The 26853-nt window shown below is 40.3% G+C and overlaps 1 protein-coding gene across 1 annotated transcript in view; it reads right to left on the bottom strand.

The window, feature by feature from the left end:
- Nucleotides 1–26853, bottom strand: part of LOC148509568 (vomeronasal type-2 receptor 26-like) — a 122497-nt gene that overhangs the window by 24683 nt on the left and 70961 nt on the right. Inside the window, exon 2 of the mRNA XM_088442970.1 lies at nucleotides 24407–24530. Coding sequence (XP_088299096.1) covers nucleotides 24407–24530 — 124 coding nt within the window. The remainder of the gene's footprint in view (nucleotides 1–24406; nucleotides 24531–26853) is intronic.

The following is a 26853-nucleotide window of genomic DNA, read 5'->3' as shown; positions in this document are numbered from 1 at the left end:
GATTAATTGTGTGAGCAAAACATGGGATGTGATCGAATTCACCCACATCTAATGTGGCATTGTCAGAAAGCACAAATCCTGAGGAGAGTCCAAGTGGGGTAAGCCATTTTGCAATGATTTCCTTAAATTTCTCTAAGAGGTTCTAAGTGGTATGCCTCTTACTGAAACTGGTGACACACAGAGTATCCTGCCTCTCAAAGCTGGCATTTGTTAGCTGCTGCTCCTGCCATATGTATAGTACAGGTACCAGCGCTAAATGCTCACAATAATAAAATAAATTGAAGTAATAGACTAAGATGGACGGTTTAGCAGCTAAAAATCAAAATATATTTAATTCATAAATAAAAATAATACACTAAAAACGTTGCACATAGTGCATTAATAAATTCACATTTGACTGTAAATACAAAATAATCAGTTGAAATGCAGATTTTGCAAATAATAGCAATTACCAAATTGTGAATACTGGGATTAGGACTCCCTCCTTAGTGACCAAAGGATAATAATGAGCAGCACAAGATATTACCAGTCTGTGGAATGTGTTCCAAGAGTTCCTTTTAGCTATCTTTGTGCCATTAATTGGTTTAATTGAATGGAAACATCCAGGTTTCTGATGGCGCCACAATCCTTGCCAGGGAGGTTATATGAAAAGTCCAAAGTACATCCAGTAAAATGGGAAGTTTGCAGAAATAGCCCTCTCAATGCGTTTTGCTGGTGTATTGTCCCCCAGCTTCCTCAGGAGTATAGGTGAATGCAAATGGGATTTACTGGTCGGGTTTAAATACCCGTTCATTGATTGGAAATTGTGAACACATTCAGTAATTAAACAAACAATTAAAAGAAAAAAACATCCATCTAAACCATAGATTTAACCCTTGGAAATCTTACTTTCTCTTAAATAGAGCATATACTTCTCAATATATAAAATAAAGAAAGAAAAATGCAGAAACGTACATGTACGCCTACCCCATTTTGTTTTGATATACGAGCTCCCATTGTAGCTGACTGACGCAGTCACATGGTTAGATCTCACCAATAGTATTTAGTCTGATCACGTGACTATTCAGACCATGTGTTGAGGTCGGCACCAATGAAATCAGGGGTGTGTGAAACATCCCAATCATGTGATGCAGATAATTCTCACATTATCCAGTATAAACAACAATGGTTGTCATTGGTAACCAGTACTAATAGCACAGCTTTTATGACTATAAGTCAGCAGCAATGTGATCCGGGTTTCTAAAAAGATATTATGATCGAATACTCTGATCGCGATCACATTGTCTATCCAAGGGAATGACAATACACTTTAATAACCTAATGGCGATGACATTTAGATCTGATATCTTCTAGGTCCCTAGCAAGGGAATGTACTTATTAACAGATGTATTATATTACAGAATTAACAAAAATGTTAAGTGAATGAAAAAATTATATTAAATGAGAGAGAAAATGACAACTCCTATTGGTAGTTCAATAGCGGTGATCACAATGTCAGATACATACTCAAATATTAAATATTTGCAGGGAGGATATTTGTTTAAATAACCCTGATATTACTTATTGACAGTAGCAAAGCAAAATAATTATACTTTTTCAGTGTGTTACAATTAAAGAGCAACCGCATCAGATTCAAACACTTCCGGATCCTCTCATAATAACCAGAAATATATTTGGCCAATGTTCTAGCAGATAAATGACATAATCAATTACAAGGAATCATGCCCTCTCGGATGAATAAAAAATCATATGTAAAGAATGTATTAGTATAATTAATCAGATCCTTATTCATTAGTATAATATCACTGTCAAAGAATCAAAGAGAGAGCAATATAAAGTTACCTAACAAAATATATTCAGAAATCCAGGGGTACAGTACTTAACAAGTTTTATGAACTAGGGGATCAGATGGTGATTATATAAAAAAAGTTCGATTAAATACACTCAAGAGATCCATATCAAAATTTAGATTGGGATTATTAACATATGACTGAATTGAGTTCTATTGACTCATTCAGACCATCCGGATGTAATGAATTAAACTTTAACATCCAAAAAACCTCCCTACTACTCAACACGTTAAACCTATTCCCCTCTCTAGGAGTAGGGGAAATGATTTCAAGTCCAATAATATGGAGACAAGTGGGGTCACTATTGTGTTTTATATTAAAATGGTGTGGGACACTATGAAGAACACTCTTATTTAAGATGTTTCTCCGATGTTCCATAAACCAGGTTCTGAGTATTTATTAGATGTTTATCTTCCTCCCCAGGTATATCTATTTCCGTAGTTCGCCTAGGCATGTGGGAACACATAGTGCATTTGGGTTTCCACATTTATAGAACCCTGATGGTCTACAGGGTAACCAGCCAGTGTTATTCTGCTTTCTATTGCTGTCTCTACTGATCTTAAGATGACTAGGGGCTAATATCGTTTTTGGAGACCTATTTTTTCTAAAGGTGACTATCGGTCAAGTTGGTAAAATATCTCTTACAATATCTCTTATATCAGTACATTGTCCTGTCTCAGGATTTTATAATTTGTGATATGATGTTTCTAACTTCACGAGAGCTGTTGTTAAATTTACACACAAATGCCAATTCTCTATTAGTGTTTTGTTCTATATTGTTTTCAAATATCTTTTTGGGACAGAGGAGGTAGGACCGGTCCATCTGGAGAACTTCCGTATATGCTTTCTCTAATATACTCTCTGGATGCCCCCTCTGTTTATAAGAATCCAGCAAGTCTCTAGATTGCTTAGAAAAAAGATAAACAGTGGAACAATTGTGCTGAAGATGCATAAGTTGGCCCTTTGGTATATTATGCTTCCATGGAGTGAAATTTGCACTCTTATAGTGTACATAGGCATTGGTGTTCACCAATTTCATGAAGTTAGATGTGATGATTCTATCACTCTGAGCTTCTAGGCTCACATCCAGAAAATCAAACTTATTGGGATAAAAAGTGAAGGTGAAGTGTAAGTTGTAGGAAGTAGTGTTAAGAAAAGTTATAAAGGAAGTAGCAGAAGTTAAATCCCCATCCAAAATAATAAAAAGATCATCAATATAACGGCCATAGAAGACCATGTTCGCAGCCCACCTGCTCCCCCACACATGGTTATCCTCAAACTCCCCCATGTATAGGTTAGCAAAACTGGGGACAAACCTGGTCCCTATGGCTGTTCCCATAACCTGTAAATAATAAGTGTCCAGAAAAAGAAAATTATTGTGTTTAAGAATAAAGGTCATGCAGTGTAAAAGGAAATTCCTGTGTTCCTTCCCAAGGTCACCATCCTTAGTAAGTCTTCTGGCTATAGCTTCCACACCCTTAGAGTATACAGTGCAGTGACATCCAAAGTAAGAAATACAAAAGATGGTTTCCATGCAATGGTTTGTATTAAATTGAGGAAATGCATGGTGTCCCTAAGGTGTGACCTGAGGGAGTTAACACATGGTTGTAAATAAGAATCCAAATAAAAAGAAAGATTAGAGGTAAGAGAATTAACACCAGAAATAATAGGGCGGTGTCACAGCAGCTGACACTTGAGACTCCTGGGAGGAGGCAAGCCTACTAGGCATAATAAACTGGGGTGGCTGTAGGAATAACCTTTTCATCAAATTTCAATAGCATGGAATAAAAGTAAATAGAATTTTATTCACAGGAGAAATATAATAGCAACGTCTCACATAAAGTCTCAACAACACTGAGGTTCACATAAGCAATAATGAGTATAGGAGAAAACCCCCCAAATAGTCTTTAACACAGTAAAGTTAATATGGTAGGGAACCCCGAGTCCAGTATGAGGCTAACACCTCAGGATGGTATAGAGGAGCTTCACCTGTGTGGAACCCTGTAGTGATGGAGATCCGGAGCAGAGTAAGCCATGTGATGTGGTGAAAGATGGAACAGGGTTGAGCCCTGTGATGCCGTGAGGTTGAAGCAGGGTTGAGCACTGTGATATGGTGAGGTCGGAGCAGGGTTGAGCCCTGTGATGTGATGAAGTCAGAGCAGGGTTGAGCCCTGTGATGCGATGAAGTCGGAGCAAGGTTGAGCCCTGTGATTTAGTGAGGTTTGGGCAGAGTTGAGCCCTGTGATGCAATGAGGTTGAAGCAGGGTTGAGCCCTGTGAAGCGGTGTGGTTCCAGAGCAGGGTTGAGCCCTGCAGTGTAACTAGAATCCGGAGCGGGGTTGAGCCCTACAATGCAATGAATGTTGAAGCAGGGTTGAGCCCTGTGAAGCGGTGTGGTTCCAGAACAGGGTTGAGCCCTGTGGTGTAACTAGAATCTGGAACGGGGTTGAGCCCCATGATGCAGTGATGATATCTGTAACGGTGCAGTTGACAACTGTAATGAAGATGGGTTAGATATCCACAGGAGTGAGAGGCAACAGGCAAAATAAATAGTGCAGCAAAAGGTGAAACCACATCAGTGGAGCAAAAAGCAATACTTAGGCAATGGCTATGCTGAGCTCTGTAGTGCAGCTGGTAACTGGCATCAGAAGTTTAGCTGGAACATGAGCGGATATATAGCAAAGTCCACAGCAACCCACAGGCACAGCAGGGATCTGGCAGGAGTCCAAGAAAGACCTGAAATTAATGTTGCACAGGCACTGACACAGTTAGTAACAGGCTTTATACTAGAGTTCTGTGATCCATAGGAAGTTCAGAACATGTGGCCCAATTGGAATCAGGTTTGAAATATTAAGCAATATAGGAATCCCACAACCTGACAACACCTTGGAAACAGATGATCACTTTAACTCTTTATTCCCTTTATGTGAAGAATGCCAGCAACCAGGATAGCTCCTCCAACGACCACAAAGGAACTTTGGAAAAAGTAATCTATCTTTATTTACTGAAATAGTCGCAGTCCTGACAGTACCCCCCCTTTTTGGGTGGTCTCCGAACATCCACCAGGTTTTAAAAGGAATTTAGCATGAAAATTACATATCAATTTAGGAGCATGAACATCAGAGTCTTTAATCCAAGATCTCTCCTCTGGGCCATAACCCTTCCAGTCTACAAGGTATTGTAATTGATTTCAATGCTTACGTGAATCCAGAATCTTATCGGTCTCAAACTCCACACCTCGAGCAGTTGTTATGGGAGGTACTTTAGGTAAGCAGTCATGAAATTGATTAAGAATCAATGGTCTATGCAAGGAGACATGAAAGGAGTTAGGTACACGCATAGTTGGAGGTAACTGTAACTTACATGCCACTGGGTTGATCATTTTTATAATATGAAAAGGACCAATATACCAGGGAGCAAACTTCATAGTAGGTACTTTAAGTCGAAGATTTCTAGTAGACAACCAGACACAATCCCCAACAGAGCATTTAGGAACAGCCGAACGTTTTCTATCAGCAAAGACCTTATAATTATGAGATGCTTTCCTAAGACACTTATGTACCTGTCTCCACATTCCAGAAAAATATTGGAGGGTAGCTTTTGCTGCTGGAACATCCACTGTCGGAATTGATTGAAGCTCAGGAACTCGAGGATGCCGACGAGAATTGGTAAAAAAAGGACTTACACCTGTAGCAGACGAATAATGAAAGTTATGAGCAAATTCAGCCCAAGGCAAGAAATCCATCCAATCATCTTGAGAATAAAAACTATACATTCTCAAGAAGGTCTCCAACTCTTGGTTCACTCTTTCAGTTTGTTCATTTGACTGAGGGTGATATGCAGAAGAAAACTGTCATTTAATTTGCAATGATGAACATAAGCCCTCCAAAACCAAGCAACAAACTGGACACCCTGATCAGACACTATCTTAGTAGGAAGTCCATGAAGACAAAATATCTCTTTGATAAATATTTGTGCTAATTTGGGGGCTGATGGAATTCGAGCCAAAGGATAAAAATGAGCCATCTTGGTAAAACGATCCACCACTACCCAAATAACTGTACACCCCCTAGACTCAGGAAGATCTGTAAAAAATCCATGGAAAGATGGGTCCATGGCTGGGTGGAACTGGGTAGTGGATGGAGAGGACCAACTGGAGACTGCTGGGAGGACTTATGTTGTACAAACTTAGAACAAGAACGTATAAACTCTTGGACATCTTTTTTCATGGAAGACCACCAATAGGAACTTTGCAAAAATGAGTACATTTTATGAACCCATGGATGTCCAGAGAAACGAGAATTATGAACCCAGGAAAGAAGTTTACATTGTAACTCTGGTGTCACAAATATCTTCCCAAGAGGAAGATCAGGAGAGATGGAAATTGAATAAAAAGCCAGAAGGTTTATTATAGGGTACCTTTGATCCTCATTTTGTTCTTTCTCTTCCAACATTGAGCGTGTAAGTGCATCTGCCTTTTTATTCGATGAATCTGGACGATACCTGAGGACAAAATCAAAACGAGAAAAAAAGAGTGCCCAACGAGCTTGTCATGGGTTCAGACAATGGGCAGTTTTCAAATACTAATTTTACAGACCATAGAAATTTGTTGTAACAGGATGTTTTGTGCCTTCTAATAAATATCTCCATTCCTCCAAAGCTAACTTAATAGCTAACAACTCTTGGTCCCCGATAGAGTAATTACTCTCAGCACTAGAAAACTTTCGTGAAAAGAATCCACAAGATACTGTTCTCCCATCTGCAGCCACTTGAGATAAAATAGCCCCAACTCCATAAGTGGAGGTATCCACTTCTTGCATAAATGGCTTCTCAACATCAGGTTGAACTAGAATGGGGGCCATGGAAAATGCATCTTTGAGAGTCTGAAAGGCATCCAATGCCTCTGGGGACCACACTTTGGGATTAGCCCCTTTTTTTGTCATAGCAGTAATTGGAGCTACAATTATTGAAAATGCTTTGATAAACTTTCTGTAATAATTGGCAAAGCCTAAAAATCTCTTAATAGACTCTAATGAAGTGGGCTAAACCCAATCTTGAATAACCTTTAACTTCTCAGGGTCCATCTGAAGTTCAGAACCGGAAAAGATATACCCCAAAAAGGGTATCACTGGGACTTCAGAAACACACTTGGAGATCTTACCATAAAGTTTATTAGCTCGAAGACGACTTCATACCTCTTTAACATGGGTACAATGATCAGAAAGATTCCTGGAAAAATCTAAATATCATCAAGATAAACAATAACAAACTGATATAATATATCTTGGAAAATTTCATTCACAAACTCCTGGAACACCGCAGGAGCATTACATAAACCAAAAGGCATGACGAGGTCTCATAATAGCCATCTCGCATATTAAATGCAGTTTTCCACTCATCACCCTCTTTAACTCAGATCAAGTTGTAAGCTCCCTTTAGATCAAGTTTAGTAAACAGTCGAGACCCCTTAACTCTGTCAAACAATTCTGTAATGAGAGGCAAAGGATATTTATTTTTTATCGTGATCTCATTTAGACCTCTAAAATTGATACATGGACGAAGACCACCATCTCTTTTCTTTACAAAAAAGAAGCCCGCTCCAGTGGGAGATGAAGAAGGCCTGATAAACCCCTTTTGAAGGTTATCTTGCACATATTCCGACATGGCTTGAGTCTCAGGAACATAGAGAGGGTATACTCGACCTTTGGATGGCATTTTACCAGGAATAAGTTCAATAGGACAATCCCAGGGACGATGCGGTGGAAGTTCATCTGCCGCCTGCTCAGAAAAGACATCAGCAAATTCATGATAAGGCTGTGGGAGAGAAGGTGGAACATCTACTATCACTTCAGCCAATCGTACCATAGGAATCATATTAATTTAATTTGCATTTAGGACTCCAAGAAAGAATTTGAGAACAAGTCCAATCAATATGAGAATTATGAAGAGTTAACCATGGTAAACCAAGAACTATATTATACATAGGAATAGGTAATCCCAAAAACTCTAAAAACTTTCTTCATGCAAAGCTCCTACCCTCAACTGCATAGAATTTGTTTGATGCGTAACATATCCATTAGAAATTCTAGTCCCATTAACTGCAGAAAGGGAAAACGAATGGGTTAATTTGACAACAGGAATTTTTAATTTCTGAACCAAAGACAATGAAATAAAATTTCCAGCTGCTCCAGAATCTAGCAATGTAGAAAACTCTTGACATGAAGAACCAAAATCAGGAATGCTCACAGAAAACAATTCTTTTTGGGGGACTTTAGAAATTATCCCTAGTTTGACTTCCCCTCCATCAACTAGGGATGATCATTTCTCATGATCATTGTTCTTATTGGACATTTAGCCAAGAAATGTTCTGAGGATGCACAATACAAGCACAAATTAGAACGTCTCCTATGTTGCTTCTCAACTTCAGACAATTTAGCTTTATTAATTTGCATAGGCTCATCAGATGTAATATGAAAAGAGCGAGACTGGGGAAGAGAACTTTGAGAACACTCAGAGCGACTCCTTTGAACCCCTTGTTCTCGCATATGCAAATCAATTTTAATAGTCAATGAAATTAACTCATCCAAATTCTCAGGAAGATCCCGAGTCACCAACTCATCTTTACGTCTCTCAGAGAGACCATTCCAATATGCTGCTCTTAATGCCTCATTATTCCATTTAAGTTCTGTGGCTATAGTTTGAAAATGAACCACATACTGACCAACTGGAGCTGTTTCTTGCTTTACTCACAAAATATCCACAGATGCGGCCACTGATCTTCCAGGTTCGTCAAATATCCTTTTGAAAGTAGAAACAAAAGCTTGGTAATTAGACATTAAGGCATCATTTCTCTCCCATAAAGTAGAGGCACACTCAAGAGCAGCACCAGACAATAATGACATAACATAAGCCACTTTAACACGAGAGGTGGTAAAACTTTAAGGTAACAATTCAAAATGAATCTCACATTGGTTAAGAAATCCTCTACATGTTTTTGGATTACCATCATAAGAGGTGGGAGTCGGTAAACATAAATGAGAAGCAGAAACCCCTGATGTACTTGTAACAGGAATCTTAAGTTTATCAAGACGTGTGGAAAGATCCTGTAGACATTGCAAAACTTGAACTTGAGTGTTTTCCACTTGTTTTTCCAAACGAGCGTTCAATCCCTGAAGGACCTGTACCCCAGTAGCCAGTTCCACATCCGGATTCATTTTTAGGTCTGTGCATACTGTCACAGTTGCTGACACTTGAGACTCCTGGGAGGAGGCAGGCCTACTAGGCACAATAAACAGGGGTGGCTTTAGGAATAACCTTTTCATGAAATCTCGATAGCACGGAATAAAAGTAAATATAATTTATTCACAGGAGAAATATAATAGCAAAGTCTCACATAAAGTCTCAACAATACTGAGGTTCACATAAGCATAAATGAGTATAGGAGAAAACCCCCCATATATAGTCTTTAACACAGAAGAGCTATTATGGTAGGGAACCCCGAGTTCAGTATGAGGCTAACACCTCAGGATAGTATAGAGGAGCATCACCTGTGTGGAACCCTGTAGTGATGGAGAACTGGAGCAGAGTGAGCCCTGTGATGTGGTGAAAGATGGAGCAGGGTTGAGCCCAGTAATGCTGTGAGGTTGAAGCAAGGTTGAGCCCTGTGATGCAGTGAGGTTTGAGCAGGGTTGATCCCTGTGATGTAATGAAGGTTGAAGCAGGGTTGATCCCTGTGAAGCGGTGTGGTTCCAGAACAGGGTTGAGCCCTGTGGTGTAACTAGAATCTGGAATGGGGTTGAGCCCTGCGATGCGGTGATGATATCTGTAACGGTGCAGTTGACAATTGTAGCGAAGATGGGTTTGATGTCCACAGGAGTGAGAGGCAACAGGCAAAGTATATAGTGCAGCAAAAGGTGAAACCACAGCAGTGGAGCAAAAAGCAATACTTTGGCAATGGCTATGCTGAGCTCTGTAGTACTGCTGGTAAATGGCATCAGAAGTTAAGCTGGAACATGAGCGGAGATATAGCAAAGTCCACAGCAACCCACAGGCACAGCAGGGATCTGTCAGGAGTCCAAGAAAGACCTGAAAGTAACATTGCATCTCCCAATTGTCTTAGAGCTTCATTTGTATAGTATAATCTATCAATAACAACAACTCCACCTTCCTTGTCTCCTTCTTTGAAGACAAGGGAGGTGTCCCGCGTAAGGATTCTCAAAGCTTGTTTTTCCTGTTTGGAGAGATTGGAGTCAAACTTTGAACTCCCTTTTTTCTGTAGACACAATGTTTTGAAATCATCTAAAGTGACCTTATAAAAGGCTTCCACACTGCTACTTTTAGCTCCAATAGGGAAAAATTCAGATTTACACTTAAATCTGTGACGGCTAGTCTCTATGTCAAAGAGTTTCTTTTCAAGTTCTGCAGCTATTTGCACTGCTGGAGGTAATACACCTACCCAATGGGCTGTCACAGTCATGTAATCTTTAGTTTGCTCTGTCCCACTTGTCCACAATATCTGTGGATAAGTGGACAGTGGGCACAATGGCAATTTGGAGGAAATTAATAAGGATTTTTTAATGCCCTTGTACAGATTGGTAATTGCTAAACTGGAGAAGTGGAGTCTAGAAGGCACATTGTAGCGGGGACACATGACCTCCATTAAATTGGTAAAACCCACTGCATTAATGGTGGACACTGGACGCACATTTAATAACAGCGTAGCTGTTATGGCATCAGTAATCCACTGTGCAGCTGGGTGTTTTCTGTCTTACTTGTTTGCAAAGGACTGTGTGACAGCCAATTGTTTTGTTGAACTTCCTGAACTACTAAGAGTAGTCTTCTTCTTGGTCCCCTTCTGGGATGAAGATTCACTTAAGCAACAGCAGCAGCAGGTGTAACACTCAAGCATCCTTCTGAGGAATCACGGATAGGAGATGAGTCAGTCCTTATGATATTGGATGCAGGACTACTTCAGATCACATATGAGGATGTTGATGATGATGCAGGTGTTGGTTGTGGATATTGCAGGTGCTTGGATCCAGATAGAAGGGAGCAGCTTGGTGACACTGGACTAATTGTTGTTTGTCTTTTTGTCCCCACAGTTTCAATACCCTTTCTGATTTGATGAATGCCCTGCAAGTGATGTAACAGGGAGGATTACGGTCCTTACCTCTACTTACTGTTACTTGGCAACGGTCACAAATGGCTTGGCAAAAGTTGTCTGGATTTGGGTGGAAATAATTCCAAACATGAGAAGTGGATTTTTTGATCCTTTACCCAGGCATGGCAACAATGGGATTTTTCCCACCATGGGCAACAACTGTTGCCTGATATACAGTTTTTACACAAACATCCTTGCCATCAACATCCTCATCATCATCAACATCCCCATCATCCTTGTTGTTATCGCCAACTAGATAAATATCCTCCTCATCCTCCTCGTGCAATTCCATAGAAGCATCCTTGATTTCTACGTTAGAAGGCACACAAATGGTGGAAGTAGGATCCTCTTCAAGTACAGTATTATTAGAAATGTCAGGCTGACACATGGCAACAGCAGACACACTTGGACTCTCCTGAGGGATTTCTGATTTTTCAGAACACACAGTTGGTTCCGGTGTCTTACTTGTCTTAACAATTTTTATTTTTTTCTACCTCGCCTAAAAGCAGAGGGGCTTAACTTATCATTAGAAGCATCAGTCATCATAAATACTAGCCAATGCCTTATACTTTCCATTCCACTTCGTCTAGTGAATGGCATATTGCCAATTTTTTGTTTCTCTAAAGCTGACTTAGCTTTAAATATTTTTGCTTTAACAGGTTAAAAGTTGATTTTTTTAGCCTGACTTTTTGGCCTGACTTAAGCCCTGGTACATTGACCTTCATAGGTGACATTGACAGCCTTGCATCGTCATCATGACTGCTGCTGGCAGCTACAAGACTTTTCTCTATACTCACTATGCACAGAACCCAACACAATTTTTTTAAACAATGGGGAGAACCCATGAAAGAGGGTGCAGCCTCCTAACAGACAGCAGCACAGCACCCCTGTTTTTTCACATTGTGGGTGGGTGAAAAGCAACCCTGAAAGACAGAGCACTCCATGGACAACACAGCACTACAGCCAGCCAGCTCCTATGGACAGGACAACAACCATCCCCTATGTACAGGACAACAGCCAGTCAGCCTCTATGGACAGGACAACAGCCAGCCCTTATGGATAGGAAAACAGCTAGCCCCTATATGGACAACAGTAGCCAGCCCCTATGCACAGCTTCAGAGTGCAACAGCACAGATACCAGCTCCCTCTTCACAGTCAGAATGAAAACATGGCGGCAATCATGGGACCTTTATATAATCCAAAACCAATGAGAATCCAACAGCAGGATGATGACATTTTCAGATCTGAGTGAGGTGGGAAAACCCGAGCTGACTCAGATCTGCCTCAGATCCCCGTAGTTTGGGTGGGTTCGGTTCTCCAAATGCACTCATCCCCAATCAAATTCTGAAGATTTTCATATATTTATATCCTATTTGTGGTCCAATTTCCTAGACAACAATATCAAATACTGGGATAATCCACTACTTTTCTGGGAGACATCAAAGGCCATCATGAGAGGTCATTAAATTAGCTATACCACTAAATTAAGACAGGTCAATACTGCTAAGTATAAATCTTTCCAAGAGGCAGCCTCCAGAAGTTTTAATCATTATACAGAATCACCTTCTGAATCTAATTTGGAGGCTTAAGCTAGAGACCAGAAATTATTTGATTCCTTTCTCACGGGACATTACTATATGCCTGGACTATACAAAGCACTCTTTTTATAAATTGGGAAGCCGCTTAAACAAACTTCTGGCTTCCATGTCCAAGCCATGGAATTAGTGCTCATTTATGGTGTCCCTTTACCTGTACCAATGATATATTGGCACACTTTCATTGCTTCTACTCTGCACTTTACAGCCCCATCCCTGCACAGTAGACTTTACATTTTTATCTTCTGTTTAAGGCTGCACTATCTAAATTAACACAATATCACAGGACTTTCTTAGAGGGGGACATTTCTAAAAAAAGAAATTAACTTACTAATCACCCATTTACTAACTCATAAAGCCCTGGGGCCAGTTGAGTTTACAAGAGTTTATTTTAAGATGCTGAAATGAGAAATTGTACCTATTCTTTTAGAACTGTTTAACACAATTTATAGATCCAAACCTGAATATCCCTCTTTTAACATAGTATACACTATGCTTATTCTGAAACTGGGTAAAGAACTCTTGTCGGTGGACTCATATAGACTATTACTCGACTAAATGTAGGTTTCAAAATCTTCTCAAAGATATCGGCTAACTGATTACAACAAGTCCTCCCTGAATTGGTAACTTCACATCAACTGGGTTTAATTTGGGTTCGCCAGTCGGTAAAAGCAATACATACTGTCACTGCTGCAACAATTGCCTCTGCTGAGAAGAGAAAAGAGGGGCGCATGATTCTCAGTCTCGACACCCATAAGGCCTTCAACAAAGTGGCCTGGCCCCACTTATATAAAGTGTTGGAGTGCAGAGAGTTTGATGAGAATTTGATCAAACACATACGATATTTTTACACAATGCGTTCTTTCAAAATCAGTGGGCATGTACCTGGTCCAAGGGGTAACTCAGCCAACTTGGAGCCAACAACTCCCACTTGGAAGGATGGAATCATCTAATGCTCTCCTATTTTGGCAGAGCTAATTTAATAAAAATGTCTACTTTCCCACATCTCTTATATTTGATGCAGTCACCGACTCAGCTAAAATTAACACATTGTTCCATAAATTCATATGGTACAGAAACAGGCTGAGAATAGCACTGATAAAATTGCAGCAACCCAAATTTAATGGAGACATCAACTGTCTGCAGATTCAACTTTATAACCAAGCGGCAGTGCTGAAATATTTGCGTGATTGGCATTTCCAATAGCAAAACATATACAAACACTACATTGGAATCTCAGTTTTTTTAAGAAGATAGCTTGATCACTTTCCTCCATCGTTTTGAGGCTGAGATTGATCAAGGCTCTGTCTTAGGTCCTCTGCTTTTTTCAATCTATACCACCTCTCTTGGAAAACTAATCAGCTCTTTCGGATTTCAGTACCATTTGTATGCAGATGATACTCAAATCTACCTATCCTCCCCAGATTTATCACCATCTGTATTGGTCTGTGTCGCCGAATGTCTTTCTGCCATTTCATCTTGGATGTCATCTCACCACCTGAAACGTAATATTTCTAAAACAGAATTAATTATATTTCCACCAGCCAAGAACAGTTACCAACCTGATCTCTCATTCAAGGTTGATAACTCGTCAATCCACCCCTTACCACATGCTCACTGCCTTGGTGTCATCCTTGACTATGAACTATCCTTTGTTCCCCACATTCATTCTGTCTCAAAATCATGTTACATACATCTAAAAAACATATCCAAAATTCGACCATATCTCACACAAGACACTGCAAAAACTCTAATCCATGCACTCATTATTTCCTGCATTGACTATTGCAATAGTCTCCTTACTGGTCTTCCCGAAAACAGGTTATTGTCATTACAATCCATTATTTATGCAGCTGTGAGGTTGATCTTCCATGCCAAATGTTCATCATCTGCTGCCCACCATGTCAGTCCCTCCACTGGTTGTTGGTCTTCTACCATATTCAATACAAAATACTTTTACTTACACATAAGGCCATTAACCAAACCACACCAACATACATCTCTTCACTCATCTCAAAATATCTCCCAAACTGACCTCTCCACTTAGCACAAGGTCTGCGTCTCTCATCCCCATGCATTACTTGCTCCCATTCACGGTTATAGGACTTTCTTCGAGCAGCACCCACTCTATGGAATGCCTTACCATGCAGAATAAGACTTACATCTAGTCTCCAATCCTTCAACCATTCCCTGAAAACTCACCTCTTCAGGCAAGCTTATCAGATTCCAGAACCGCCCAGATAACCTTCATAGTTTCCATGTCTAATTACATCCCCTATCACAGTCCACACATAACCTCACACACTGTCTTCTTTCACATCATCCTGACATTTGGCTGACATTCCTGTGTGACTGGAACATGCAGCCCACCAAGAAACTCTGCAGTTTCTTGGTGGAAATACTCGGCTGAACCAAATTGCAATATATAGCACCTATCCTTGTGTATCAATGCCTATTTCCCTATAGATTGTAAGCTTGTGAGCAGGGCCTTCCTACCTATATATCTGTCTGTTATTACCCAGTTTTGTTCTATTAATGATCCAATTGTAAAGCGCAATAGAATATACTGCGCTATATAAGAAACTGTTAATAAATACTGTAAAAAAATAAAGAGATCAGGGACAACCCTTTACTATGGTCAGTATATCACCTGTGGCATTTATTGAGATGCCAAGCAAATGTAAATGCGTATAAATCTTTATTCTTTACCTTACTTGGTAATGATGCATTTTAATATGGGGAGTTGACTTTTCCATTCACAATTCTATGGCAGTAGGGGCTCAGAAATATTGGTGAAGTAGTCTTCTACTAAAAAACTAAAAAGTTTTGCAGAGGCCACACAAACCTATCCTATCCTTCAACGCTATCCACTAGCATTCTTTCAGATGCAACACTCTGCTCATTCAGTAAATGAGGGTTTTTCAGAGATAGACTAGTCAAATGCTTTGTATTCTGCTTTGAGATCTCTGTCTGCCACCATAAAAGCCATTTCTACCCAAAATTCTTTCCTGCAATCCTTAATAGACCATGAAACTACTCGTAGGGTGTGTGGCAGTTGCTTACAGACTTTTCATCACTTAGTTGCCCCATAATTCTTCAAAATGTAAGAATTTTACATTCATGTCGGCTACTTTCCTCAATACATTACCAGGAAATGTTCTTAAATATATTCCATAGTACTTATTTCTCACCCCATAGGCAATACCTGGCTGGCATGTCCACTTCCCATTAGTGTTGTCGCTGCCATGCTTCAGAGGCAGATCTACAGTATTTAATTGCTTTTGGGCATGCCCGTAATAATATGTTTTTGGCTGTGGGTTAGAAATCTTCAGTGGAACAATTAGTCAATTATTTACCGTTTACTGCGGATAGGGTGATTATTGGAGTTATCCCTGAAAGCCAGAGGGTTTCCAGAGGTTGTAGAAAGCTCCTGCTGGCAATTAGTGCAGAAGCCCATAAGTCTATTCTGCAAGAATGGATCCTTCCTCTCCCGCCTTCTTTAAATTTGTTTAAAGGAAAGTTACACCATATTATTCAAATTAATTGGTTAGAGATGACCTTAGACAAAGAAATATTGATTTCAAAATTCTTTGAGTCCTGGAAAAGTTATATTTCTGTCCTCCCAGCAGATTTTCAGGGTCGAATTAGACATTTCCTTAAAAATACAGAATGGTATGAAACCAGACTGTTGTTGGGTGATCCTACCATAATACTGGATAGTTAATTTCTTGATACCTTATTATATAATTGGGGTTCTTGGCTCCTCCCATCTCCAATAAGGGCCCTATTGGGATATTGACTTAAAATATGTTATTGTATTAGATATTTACTTATTAATGGTTTTGGGTGTTTTAGCCAGATGTCTGACCACACTTGTGCACATTATTGTATATTTCTGTAGACCAGATTTGATTGTGATTTTGCACACTGGAGAGATAACCTATAGCGGGGTAAGCTGCATAAAAGCAGATGTCTCTGGTAAAGTGTATCAGGATACAAATAAGAGAATTATTACTGTGCTCACCCCTATACATCTGTGGGTGTTTGTAAAATATAGATAATATTTGTAATATAGTAATGATTTAACCTTATGCATCTGAATGTGAGTACAATATGAATATGCCAAATGATCACAAGACTTTATCAAAAAAACAAAACTTTACTATTCCAATAGGAGCAATGTAAAATAATCAACAAATAGTAGAATGAATGTGGGTACAAACACAGGACATAATATTTCAGTCAACATGTAGCATTTATGCCGACCCTACTGTCAATCAATACACAATTCACATGTCTCGCATGCAGCACTGTTACGGAGTGGTCACAAAGTTATCAATTGATGGTTGTTGGTGTATCCTGATGCAATCAGATTGCTCGGTGTCACCACCTTGTAACTAGCTGTACTAAATTCTCATTTAGATCCTTGTAATTAGTATAAAGATGATATCCAGTATCATATAGGTATGTCCACAGCCAGAGCAGATCTGTTACTTGTAAGTAGTTAGATGTGAAAGGGTGTCCCGCCAGGGCTGTCTTAACAGCAGTGTGGGTCAGGGCAAAGCAATGCACTGGGGCCCCTACCCACCCAATTACTGGAAAAAAATGTACAGTAAATGGTCAATAAAATTAAACCTTTAGATTTAGTAGTACTTTCAACAAAAATCAGTTTGAATATATAAAAAAAAATGTTAAATGACACAGCCACCATATAGTACATAAGGGAGCCTGCTGGCTGCCCGTATTGGTGCCATCTATTCTTTCTAGCCTGGTATTTATTGCGCTTTTTTAGTGGGAGTGGAGAATGTAACATCCATTCCCAAATCCACTGGGGACTGGAGATCGGAATATAGTGGTGCTTTAAGAAAAAAAAAAGAGTAAACTCTCCACGGCTGCAGGGGGGCTGGTGGGCCCCTTGATGCTTTGGGCCCTTGGGCAACTGCCCAACAAGCCCAATGGAAGAGACGGTCCTACATCCCGCTTGTTTCTTAGAAAGTCTGTGCACAATGGTGAGTATTGCAGTTGGTGAGGCCCTGGTGTCGTGGATTGATGGCAAGGGTAGGCAGGGGGCTCTGGACAAAGCTCGGATCTGGATTACAGACACCTAAGGTTCATCTTCTTTTGACTGTTCCCAAGTACCTTTTTCTCACAGAGACTCGCTCATGTCTAGGGAGTGGACAGTCCTGTTTGGGCTTATGGACCAGTTACAGGGTATCCACTCCACCTATGGAGACTCACCTGCTCAGCCGTGAGCTGTCTCCAGATTCTTCTGCCGGCCTGATGTTGATTGCTGTCTGTGCATAGTACAGGTTAATCCTCCATTATGAAAGTGTCTGTAACATGGCCTGATTGCTGGAAAAATTAAGCATATTATACAAAATTAATTACAGGTTAGTGAGGCGTATGTGTTTCCCATATATATGTCCCATATATTATGTCAGTAGCATATGTATCAAAAACATGTTTTTAATTATAGAGGTGGTATTGTAGGTCTGGTGTGGTAGAGGTTAATCCTCCATTTTGGAGGTGTTGGCTTTTTTTAATGGCTGTTTTTATAGGAGGTTATATCTGTCCATGACAGGACTGCCATTTTATTGGAGATTGTAACATGCCACAGCAAGAGGGTCTACAATGTCCATGCCCAAAACTGTATATAGGCAGAACAATCCAGCCCCTAAAGACATGTGTACTAGAACACAATTGGAACATACACAAAGGTACAGAAGAACATCCACTATCAGCCCACTACAAAGAACACCATCAATGTAATCCCAGTCTAATCAAATTTTTTGGTTTGAAAGAAATAAAACACAAACGGAAAGGGGGAGACTATACTACTCTGGTCAACAGAGAAGAACTAAGGATCATGATAGAGTTAGACACATTAGCACCCAAGGGATTGAACCGAGACAATAAACGCCCTATCATTACATGTGAGCATACTGTAACTTAACTCAGTGTAGCATAACCAAAAATCTTGTCAATAACGTATCTAAAATAACAACACAGACAACATTATTGCTATAAAAAACTTGATCAGCCTTTATCTAAAATACCAAATCTCAAAAAACACTGGTGGCCGAAAGAATGAGTGGCATAAGACAAATGGCCAAATCCACTTAAGGCAATTCCACTATCCTCCACCATACTTGCCATGCCAATTGCCCTTTAAGCAAGTAACATTATTAGGGTCTCCAAATCTGCACCAGTGCACTCGAACAAACACCCAGCCAGTAGGCCAGTGCAGCTGACCCCAGTAGGGTAAAATCCACCATACATTGATGCAGATTGCAACACTTAATTAATTGCTATGAAATTAACCACCATCCTGACGCTCTTTCCCGCCGCCCAAAAATAGACAATTGGGGAGGGAGGGAAAGTCCAAGAAAAAAGAGGCAGAGCCTTACATTGTACTAAATAAACCAAAACTCCTCCCACCAGCTACGATCCCATTGATTCTGATAGGCTGACATAAAACTCCAAATATTAACACTATAAATACTGCTACACTGGAACATATTTATGCTCCAAATACATAGGGGTTTAAGCTTGCTCCTGTACATAAAGTACACTCTCTCCTCATGAAGTGAGGACAATAATTTGCAATTAAATCTGTGATTCAACATCTCATACACAATAAACATGATTTTTTTCATCTTTATAAACATATTGAATACAAGGTAGACTAATATATACCTACCAAGATCCATAACACCACCATTTACTAATGCAAACATAGTGATGATGCACATGGCACTAACATGTATCTTATTGACAAGTGGAAACACACGTCTCACAAATCTGCATTCTGATTTTGGTAATGTTGCCCAACCCTTAGAGTTATAGGACAAACACAACAGACACCTCCAAAATGGAGGATTAACCACTATTATGCAATTTGATAATATGCCTTATATTTGTATTGATTACAATAAACATAGCCAACAACTCCAAAATGGAGGATTAACCTCTACCACACCAGACCTACAATACCACCCAGGGGCATTTCTAGAGAGGATGGGGCCTATGTGCAGTCTCCAACACGGGCCACCTCCTCTCTGTCCAGCGGCTGGCAGCACACTGAGCTGTGCATGGCCAGCGTCGGAGTTATAGACTCTGGGCACTAGAGTGCACCCAGAGTCTATAGAGAATGCACTGGTCACTGGGAAAATGGCCATGGTGGCCATTTTCCCTGTACTGCAAATGCGCAAATTTCAGGAAAATGGCAGCGGCGACCATTTTCCAGTAGTTTTTACAGCACCGCACCCCCGTGCTGTCGGGACTCCAGAGAGGTAAGTTAATCTATGGGTGCAGGGTGTGCGGTGCGGGCCCCCCCTGGACCCAGGAGCCCGTGTTCCCCGCACACTCTGCTCCCATTATAGATAAGCCCTTGATACCACCGCTATAATTACAAACATGCTTCTGATACATATGCTACTAAAATATATATGGGAATCACATAGCCTCACTAACCTATTATTGATTTTCTATAATATGCCCAGGGGCATCTTAAGAGAGGGGGGGGCCCATGTGCACTCCCGTGCGGGGCCCCCTCCTCTCTCCCTGATGACTGGCAGCTGACTGACATGGCTGGCCAGCCACTGGAGCATTAGTAGACTCCGAGCACTAGAGTGTGCCCAGAGTCTACTGCACATGCACAGAACACCGGAAAAATGGCAGCAGTGGCCATTTTCCGGTGTTCTAAGCAGCTCTGACACACAACATGGGACCACGGATGAGTTTAAAATAATATGGGTGCAGGGTGTGTGGTGCGAGTCCCCCCTGTACCTGGGGACCCATGTGCCCTGCACACACTGCACCCATTATTGATACACCACTGAATATGCCTCATTTTCCCAGCAAACAAGCCATGTAATAGACACTTCCAAAATGGAGGATTAACTATACTATGCCAGATCAAACTTAGCCACAAAGTAGCACTATACCAGACAGGGAATCTACAATAAAATGGCAGTCCTGTGATGGACAGATATAACCTCCTATAAAAACAGCCTATAAAAAAAAAAGCCAAAACCTCCAAAATGGAGGATTAACCCATAGTTGCTAAACTTTGGCTTCTCCTCCCTGGGAGAAGCCTTGGTAGGAGAAGCAGGTGGGCTGTGATGGGGGCGAGGCCTGATGGTATGCATCATTAAGCCCCATCCCCTTTGCAGCAAATTGCCACAATTGGCTTAAATTTAAATATGGGTGGGACTAAGTGATGCAATTCACTGAGAATCACATCATTAAGCCCCGCCCCCTACACAGGGACCCACGGTCGCTGCGGAAATTCTCTTCATTCTGCCCACTTCATTAGGAATGTGGGAGAAGTGTCTACCCTTCCGGGGGTGTGGGGGGTTACCTGAAAAATTGGGAGCCTCCTGTGAAAACCGGGAGGGTAGACAAGTCTGGATTAACCTCTACCACACTAGACCTATAATACCACTGAAATAGTTACAAACATGCTTTTGATACATATGCTACTGACATATATATGGGACATATACGGTATTTGGGAATCACATATGCCTCACTGACCTGTAATTGATTTTGTATAATATGCCTCATTTTTCCAGCAATCAGGCCATGTAACAGACACTTCCAAAATGGAGGATTAACCTATACTATGCCAGATCAAACTTAGCTACAAACTAGCACTAAACCAGACAGGGAATCTCCAATAAAATGGCAGTCCTGTAATGGACAGATATAACCTCCTATGACAACAGCCACGTATGACTGGTGATCCAATCCAAGGAGGAGAGAAATTAGCATACTGCAACTTAACCAATCCAGTAACATGACTTCTATACACCCCCAGAGGCAGGCCCATATTCTTTAAACCAGCTACATTGCAGCCAGAGACAGACACACGTGACAGTGATCATGTGATCAGACATATGCTAAGAACCCGGAAGAGAGAGGAGAGCAGACACACGGACAGCAAGCAACATCAGTCTGGCAGAAGAACCTGGAGACGGCACCCGCTGAGCAGGTGTGTCTCTGTAAGTGGAGTGGATACCCCGTACCTGGCCCATAAGCCCAAACTGGACTGTACTCCCTAGGCATGAGCGAGTCTCCATGAGAAAAAGGAACTGGGGAACAGTCTGAAGAAGATGAACCTTAGGTGTCTGTAATCCAGATCTTAGCTTTGTCCGGAGCCCCCGGCCTACCCTCACCATCAATCCACGACACCAGGGCCTCACCAACTGCAATACTCACCATTGTGCACAGACTTTCTAATAACAAGTGGGATGCAACTTTCACATCTAACTACTTACAAGTAACAGATCTGCTCTGGCTGTGGACATACCTATATGATACTGGACATCATCTTTATACTTATTACCAGTGGCGTAAATTCATCCCAGATGCCCGGAGGCAAGTTAAAATTTGTTACCCCCCCGTCACAGCCGCTGACACTGTAATGTAGCAATTCACATGCAGACAGGCTATGCATGGAAGGCGGCAGCTGATGGTCTGACATGGAGCTCTCCACTGGTGTATGGTGGCTTCTCAGGTGCCGGGAAGGGGTGCCATATATTGGGCGGCCATGATGGTATACTCCGGGAATATAATTACAGCCCTAAGTAGGGTGAATATGTTGTGGACAATGGAGGAGGTGCCCCTTCAGAGCTTGAGCCTGGCGGCAGGCGTCTCCATTGTCTCCCATAGTTCTGCCCTTGCTTATTACAAGGATCAAAATGAGAATTTAGTACAGCTAGTTACAAGGTGGTGACACTGAGCAATCTGATTGCATCAGGATACACCAACAACCATCAGTTGATAACTTTGTGACTACTCAGTTACAGTGCTGCATTCAACACATGCAAATTGTGTATTGATTGACAGTAGGGTCAGCATAGATGCCGCATGCTGACTGAAGTATTATGTCCTGTGTTTGTACCCACATTCATTCTACTATTTGTTGTTTATTTTACATTGATGCTATTGGAATAGTATAATAATTGGAATAATATGGTATAATATAATATAATATGGAATATTGGAATAGTAAAGTTTTGTTTTTTAGATATAGTCTTTTGATCATTTGGCATATTCCTATTGTACTCACATTCAGATGCATAAGGTTAAATCATTACTATAATACAAATATTTTACAAACACCCACAGATATATAGGGGTGAGCGCAGTAATAATTCTTTTATTTTTTACTGATATTTATGTATATGACTACGAACATGTTTATGTTTTTTCCTAATTTGTTTTTATACATATTTTGACATATTATGCTCAATGTTTGGAAATTCATGTAATGCTAAATTAAAAAGTGATTTAAAAAAAATAAATGTGGTGCACCTCATAAATGTACTACAAGGTTGTGGAGGGGTGTTGTTATTGCCAGCTTCTTTGTCAACCCATTTCAGGATTCCATGGCTATTAAAATTGTATTGTTTTTTGGCCTTGTCTTAGTTGCTTCAATACAGCTCTAGATATAGGTCACGTCTCAATTTATTTATTTTTTAAATTAATCAATCAATTTTGTATTTTTTCATGGCCTTTTCTCTTCTCAATTGCTACAAAAAGAATTCATATTTTCATATATTCCATTTCTCAATTTAAATTTTCTTAATCAATCAATCACTACTGTATTGTTTATACTTTATATTTAAACTCTATACTTTATATTGTTTTTACTATGCAATGTATAATACTGTTCTTTTAGGGTGCATTTGTGACATTCTTCTGTTTCTCGCAAGGCCATTTGAATCTTTTTTTGGTCCTTACTCCTTTTTTATTGTCCTTACTTCTGAGCTCTGTGACTTGTGGTATGGATCATTTTGCAATTAAATGAAATTAAATGTAAACTCACATTTAAATGCTTTTGTTTTTAAAGTTTGCTCCACATCTAAAATTTTATTTTCTTCATCAATCAATCAAACCTGTCTTCCACTATATATGCCAGCTTCATTTCACTGTACTGCCCTCTGGCCTCTGATTTATAGTAGTTTTTAATGAAAATATTCTTGGTTTCTATGGGGATCTATAGTTTATTAAACTGCCATCCTGTCTTCCACTGCTGTGTGGCAATGCTTCATAAATGTCCTATATTATTTTAAACTGGTTTGCGTTTGTGCTGCTGCTCTGTCACTTAGCTTAGACAGCCAGCTAGCTGCAGCCTTTGGCCAATGTTGGTGAAAACAATATTGTGAGTGTGAAGTGGTCAACATTTACTAGAAATGACTGGAAATGCATGTTTTTGAGGTTATTTATACCGTAAGAACAAAAATAGCCTCACACTATGTGATTTTAGCTGTTTATTTTCAAATTTTAAAAAAAAATACAGATCCAAAACAAAAAACAAAACTCAGGAGGGTGGTTTTGGCAAAACCAAACATGATGATGAATTAGAATCAAAACCAATTCCAAAACCAAAACAAAGGGGTCGGTGCACATCTCTAAATTGGTAATATATCTATGTAGCAGATATTATATTCTTATTAATATTATTACATATTATTATTATCATCATTTATTTATATGGCACCACAAGTGTTCCGCAGCACCTTACACAGTACAATAAATGAAGAAGCCAGTGACAGTACACTACAATGCAATGTTCACGCATGGTGGCAATCAAATATGGATATACACCAAAATTATCTATACAATTGAAAATGTATTTATAATTGGATTCTAATTTATTTTATCACTTCAAGTTTAAAGAATGCACAATCACCATATCAGCTCTTCTCAGATAATATATACTTCTTACTGCACAGTGGACACAAGACTGTAGACAAATTAAAATAACTATCAAATGAAAAATAAGAAGATTACCGGAAACATTGGCTATTTCTCCTACTGAACATGGAATACAGTCATAGCAGCAGGTGTGAGTGCCTTTCCTTATTGCCCGTCTGGTTCCAGGATCACAGATTTTAGTACACAAACCTTGTGGAGCCTGAGAAATATAAAATAATAAATGCTAAGTGCAAACAGCTCCTAAAATATTTACTTATGTAGATTATTTTTATCTTCTAGGCATAGCCTGATATTAGCAAATACATTATTTTGGAAAAGTAAACAAAAATAACAAAATTATTAAAAATATGTAACAAAAAAAAAGATCTTCCAATTGCAGCACCCTCCTTATAATGGCGGCTTAAACTGTGGGACAAAACTGGTGCTTTGCTGAGTGTGGTAGTATAGAAAATGTGACTTGTAAATCAAGCAAATATATTTATTTTCAAAACTTTTTAGTAATTTTCAAAAGAACATAAAAAAATAACGTAAGTGAGGCTCCATGTTGATAATTTGAACACAGGGTTAATACATTATAATGCAGTCAGTGTGTATATTATATAGGGAATAATAAAGCAGAGCTCACAATAAGAATTAATAATACAAGAAATAGCAAAAGCCTCCCTGGTGCACAACATGAGTATCTCCAACACACCTTGATAGTTACATATCAAACAACAGAATGAGAAGTAAGAAGGTGGGGAAAAGGGAGCATAGTCAACAAGAACAAGCCTGTAATAAGACACCAGAAACATATATTTTCTTATGACTTAGGGGTTGGAATGGGGATTAATTTATACCTTAGTCAGGGCCATAACTAGGAATTTTGTCACCCGGGGCAAGACATTAATTTGATGCCCCCCCTGGTAATTCCCCCATAGTAATGTCCCCGGCAGTAGTGCACTTAGAGTAATGCCCACTTCAGCAGTGCACCTATAGTAATGCCCCCTAAGGTAATACCCCTGTAGTAGTGCCCATATAATAATGCCCCTGTAGTAGTGCCCATATAGTACTTCCCCCATTGTAATGCCCCTGTAGTAGTTCCCATATAGTAATGCTTCTAAAGTAGTGCCCATATAGTAATGCTCGCTTCAGCAGTGCACCTATAGTAATGCCCCCTGAGGTAATACCCCTGCAGTAGTGCCCATATAGTAATGCCCTCATAGCAGTGTCCCTGTAGTAGTGTCCATATAGTAATGCCTGCATTGTAATGCCCCTGTAGCAGTGCCCATATAGTAATGCCCCCATAGCAGTGTCCCTGTAGTAGTGCCCATATAGTAATGCCTGCATTGTAATGCCCCTGTAGTAGTGCCCATATAGTAATGCCTCCATAGCAGTGTCCCTGTAGTAGCGCCCATATAGTAATGCCCGCACTGTAATGCCCCGTAGCAGTGCCCATATAGTAATGCCCGCATTGTAATGCCCCTGTAGTAGTGCCCATATAGTAATGCCCCCATAGCAGTGTCTTTGTAGTAGTGCCCATATAGTAATGCCCGCATTGTAATGCCCCTGTAGTAATGCCCCTGTAGTAGTGCCCATATAGTAATGCCCCCATAGCAGTGTCCCTATAGTAGTGCCCATATAGTAATGCCTCCTTAGTAATGCCCCTGTAGTAGTGTCCATATGGTAATACCCCCATAGTAATGCCCCTATAGTAGTGCCCATATGGTAATGCACCCATAGTAATGCCTCTATAGTAGTGCCCATATGGTAATGCACCCTTAGTAATGCCCCTGTAGTAGTGCCCATATGGTAATGCCCCTGTAGTAGTGCCCATATGGTAATGCCACCATAGTAATGCCCCTGTAGTAGTGCCCATATGGTAATGCCACCATAGTAATGCCCCTGTAGTAGTGCCCATATGGTTATTCCCTCATAGTAATGCCCCTGTAGTAGTGCCCATATGGTAATTCCCTCATAGTAATGCCCCTGTAGTTCTGCTTTCACAAAAAACAACAACTTTACATACCTTAAACCCTGCTACTACATTCGCCACCGCCCGGTCCACACCGGCTGCTCCTCAGAAATATGGGAGAGACGTCATGATGTCTCCCCCATAGTGCCCACAGGGAGAGCCAGAATCTGGAGTTCAGGAGAGAACTCCAGTCTCCAGCTACCACAGCGCTGCAGGAAAGGAGCCGGGCACCCACTGGTAATAACATTGCCAGGCTGGAGGACACTGGCGGGGGGTGCAGTGGTGCACCAGGTGTACATGCAGCTCCAGACCCCCCTAGTTGCAGCCATGCCTTAGTCTACTATTGGGATTGAAACCAGGAAAGAGGAGCCACAATTGTGCAATAAATTTAAAAAGGTTGAGGGGAGTATGTGAAGTATAGAAAAATCATACACAAAGTACCCAGTGGTGAATGTCTTTTTGAGCTGCGTACTTTATTTACGCGCAAAGAGCAACAAAATGGCAGTATACCAGAAATAAGGAAATCAATGACTTATCTCTTCACTGCACTTTAAAAAAAAGATTTGAT

Source organism: Taudactylus pleione, unplaced genomic scaffold (genome assembly GCF_031769625.1).
Source record: "Taudactylus pleione unplaced genomic scaffold, aTauple2 ptg000319l, whole genome shotgun sequence".
NCBI lineage: Eukaryota > Metazoa > Chordata > Amphibia > Anura > Myobatrachidae > Taudactylus > Taudactylus pleione.
This window is presented reverse-complemented; position numbering and strand designations above follow the sequence as displayed.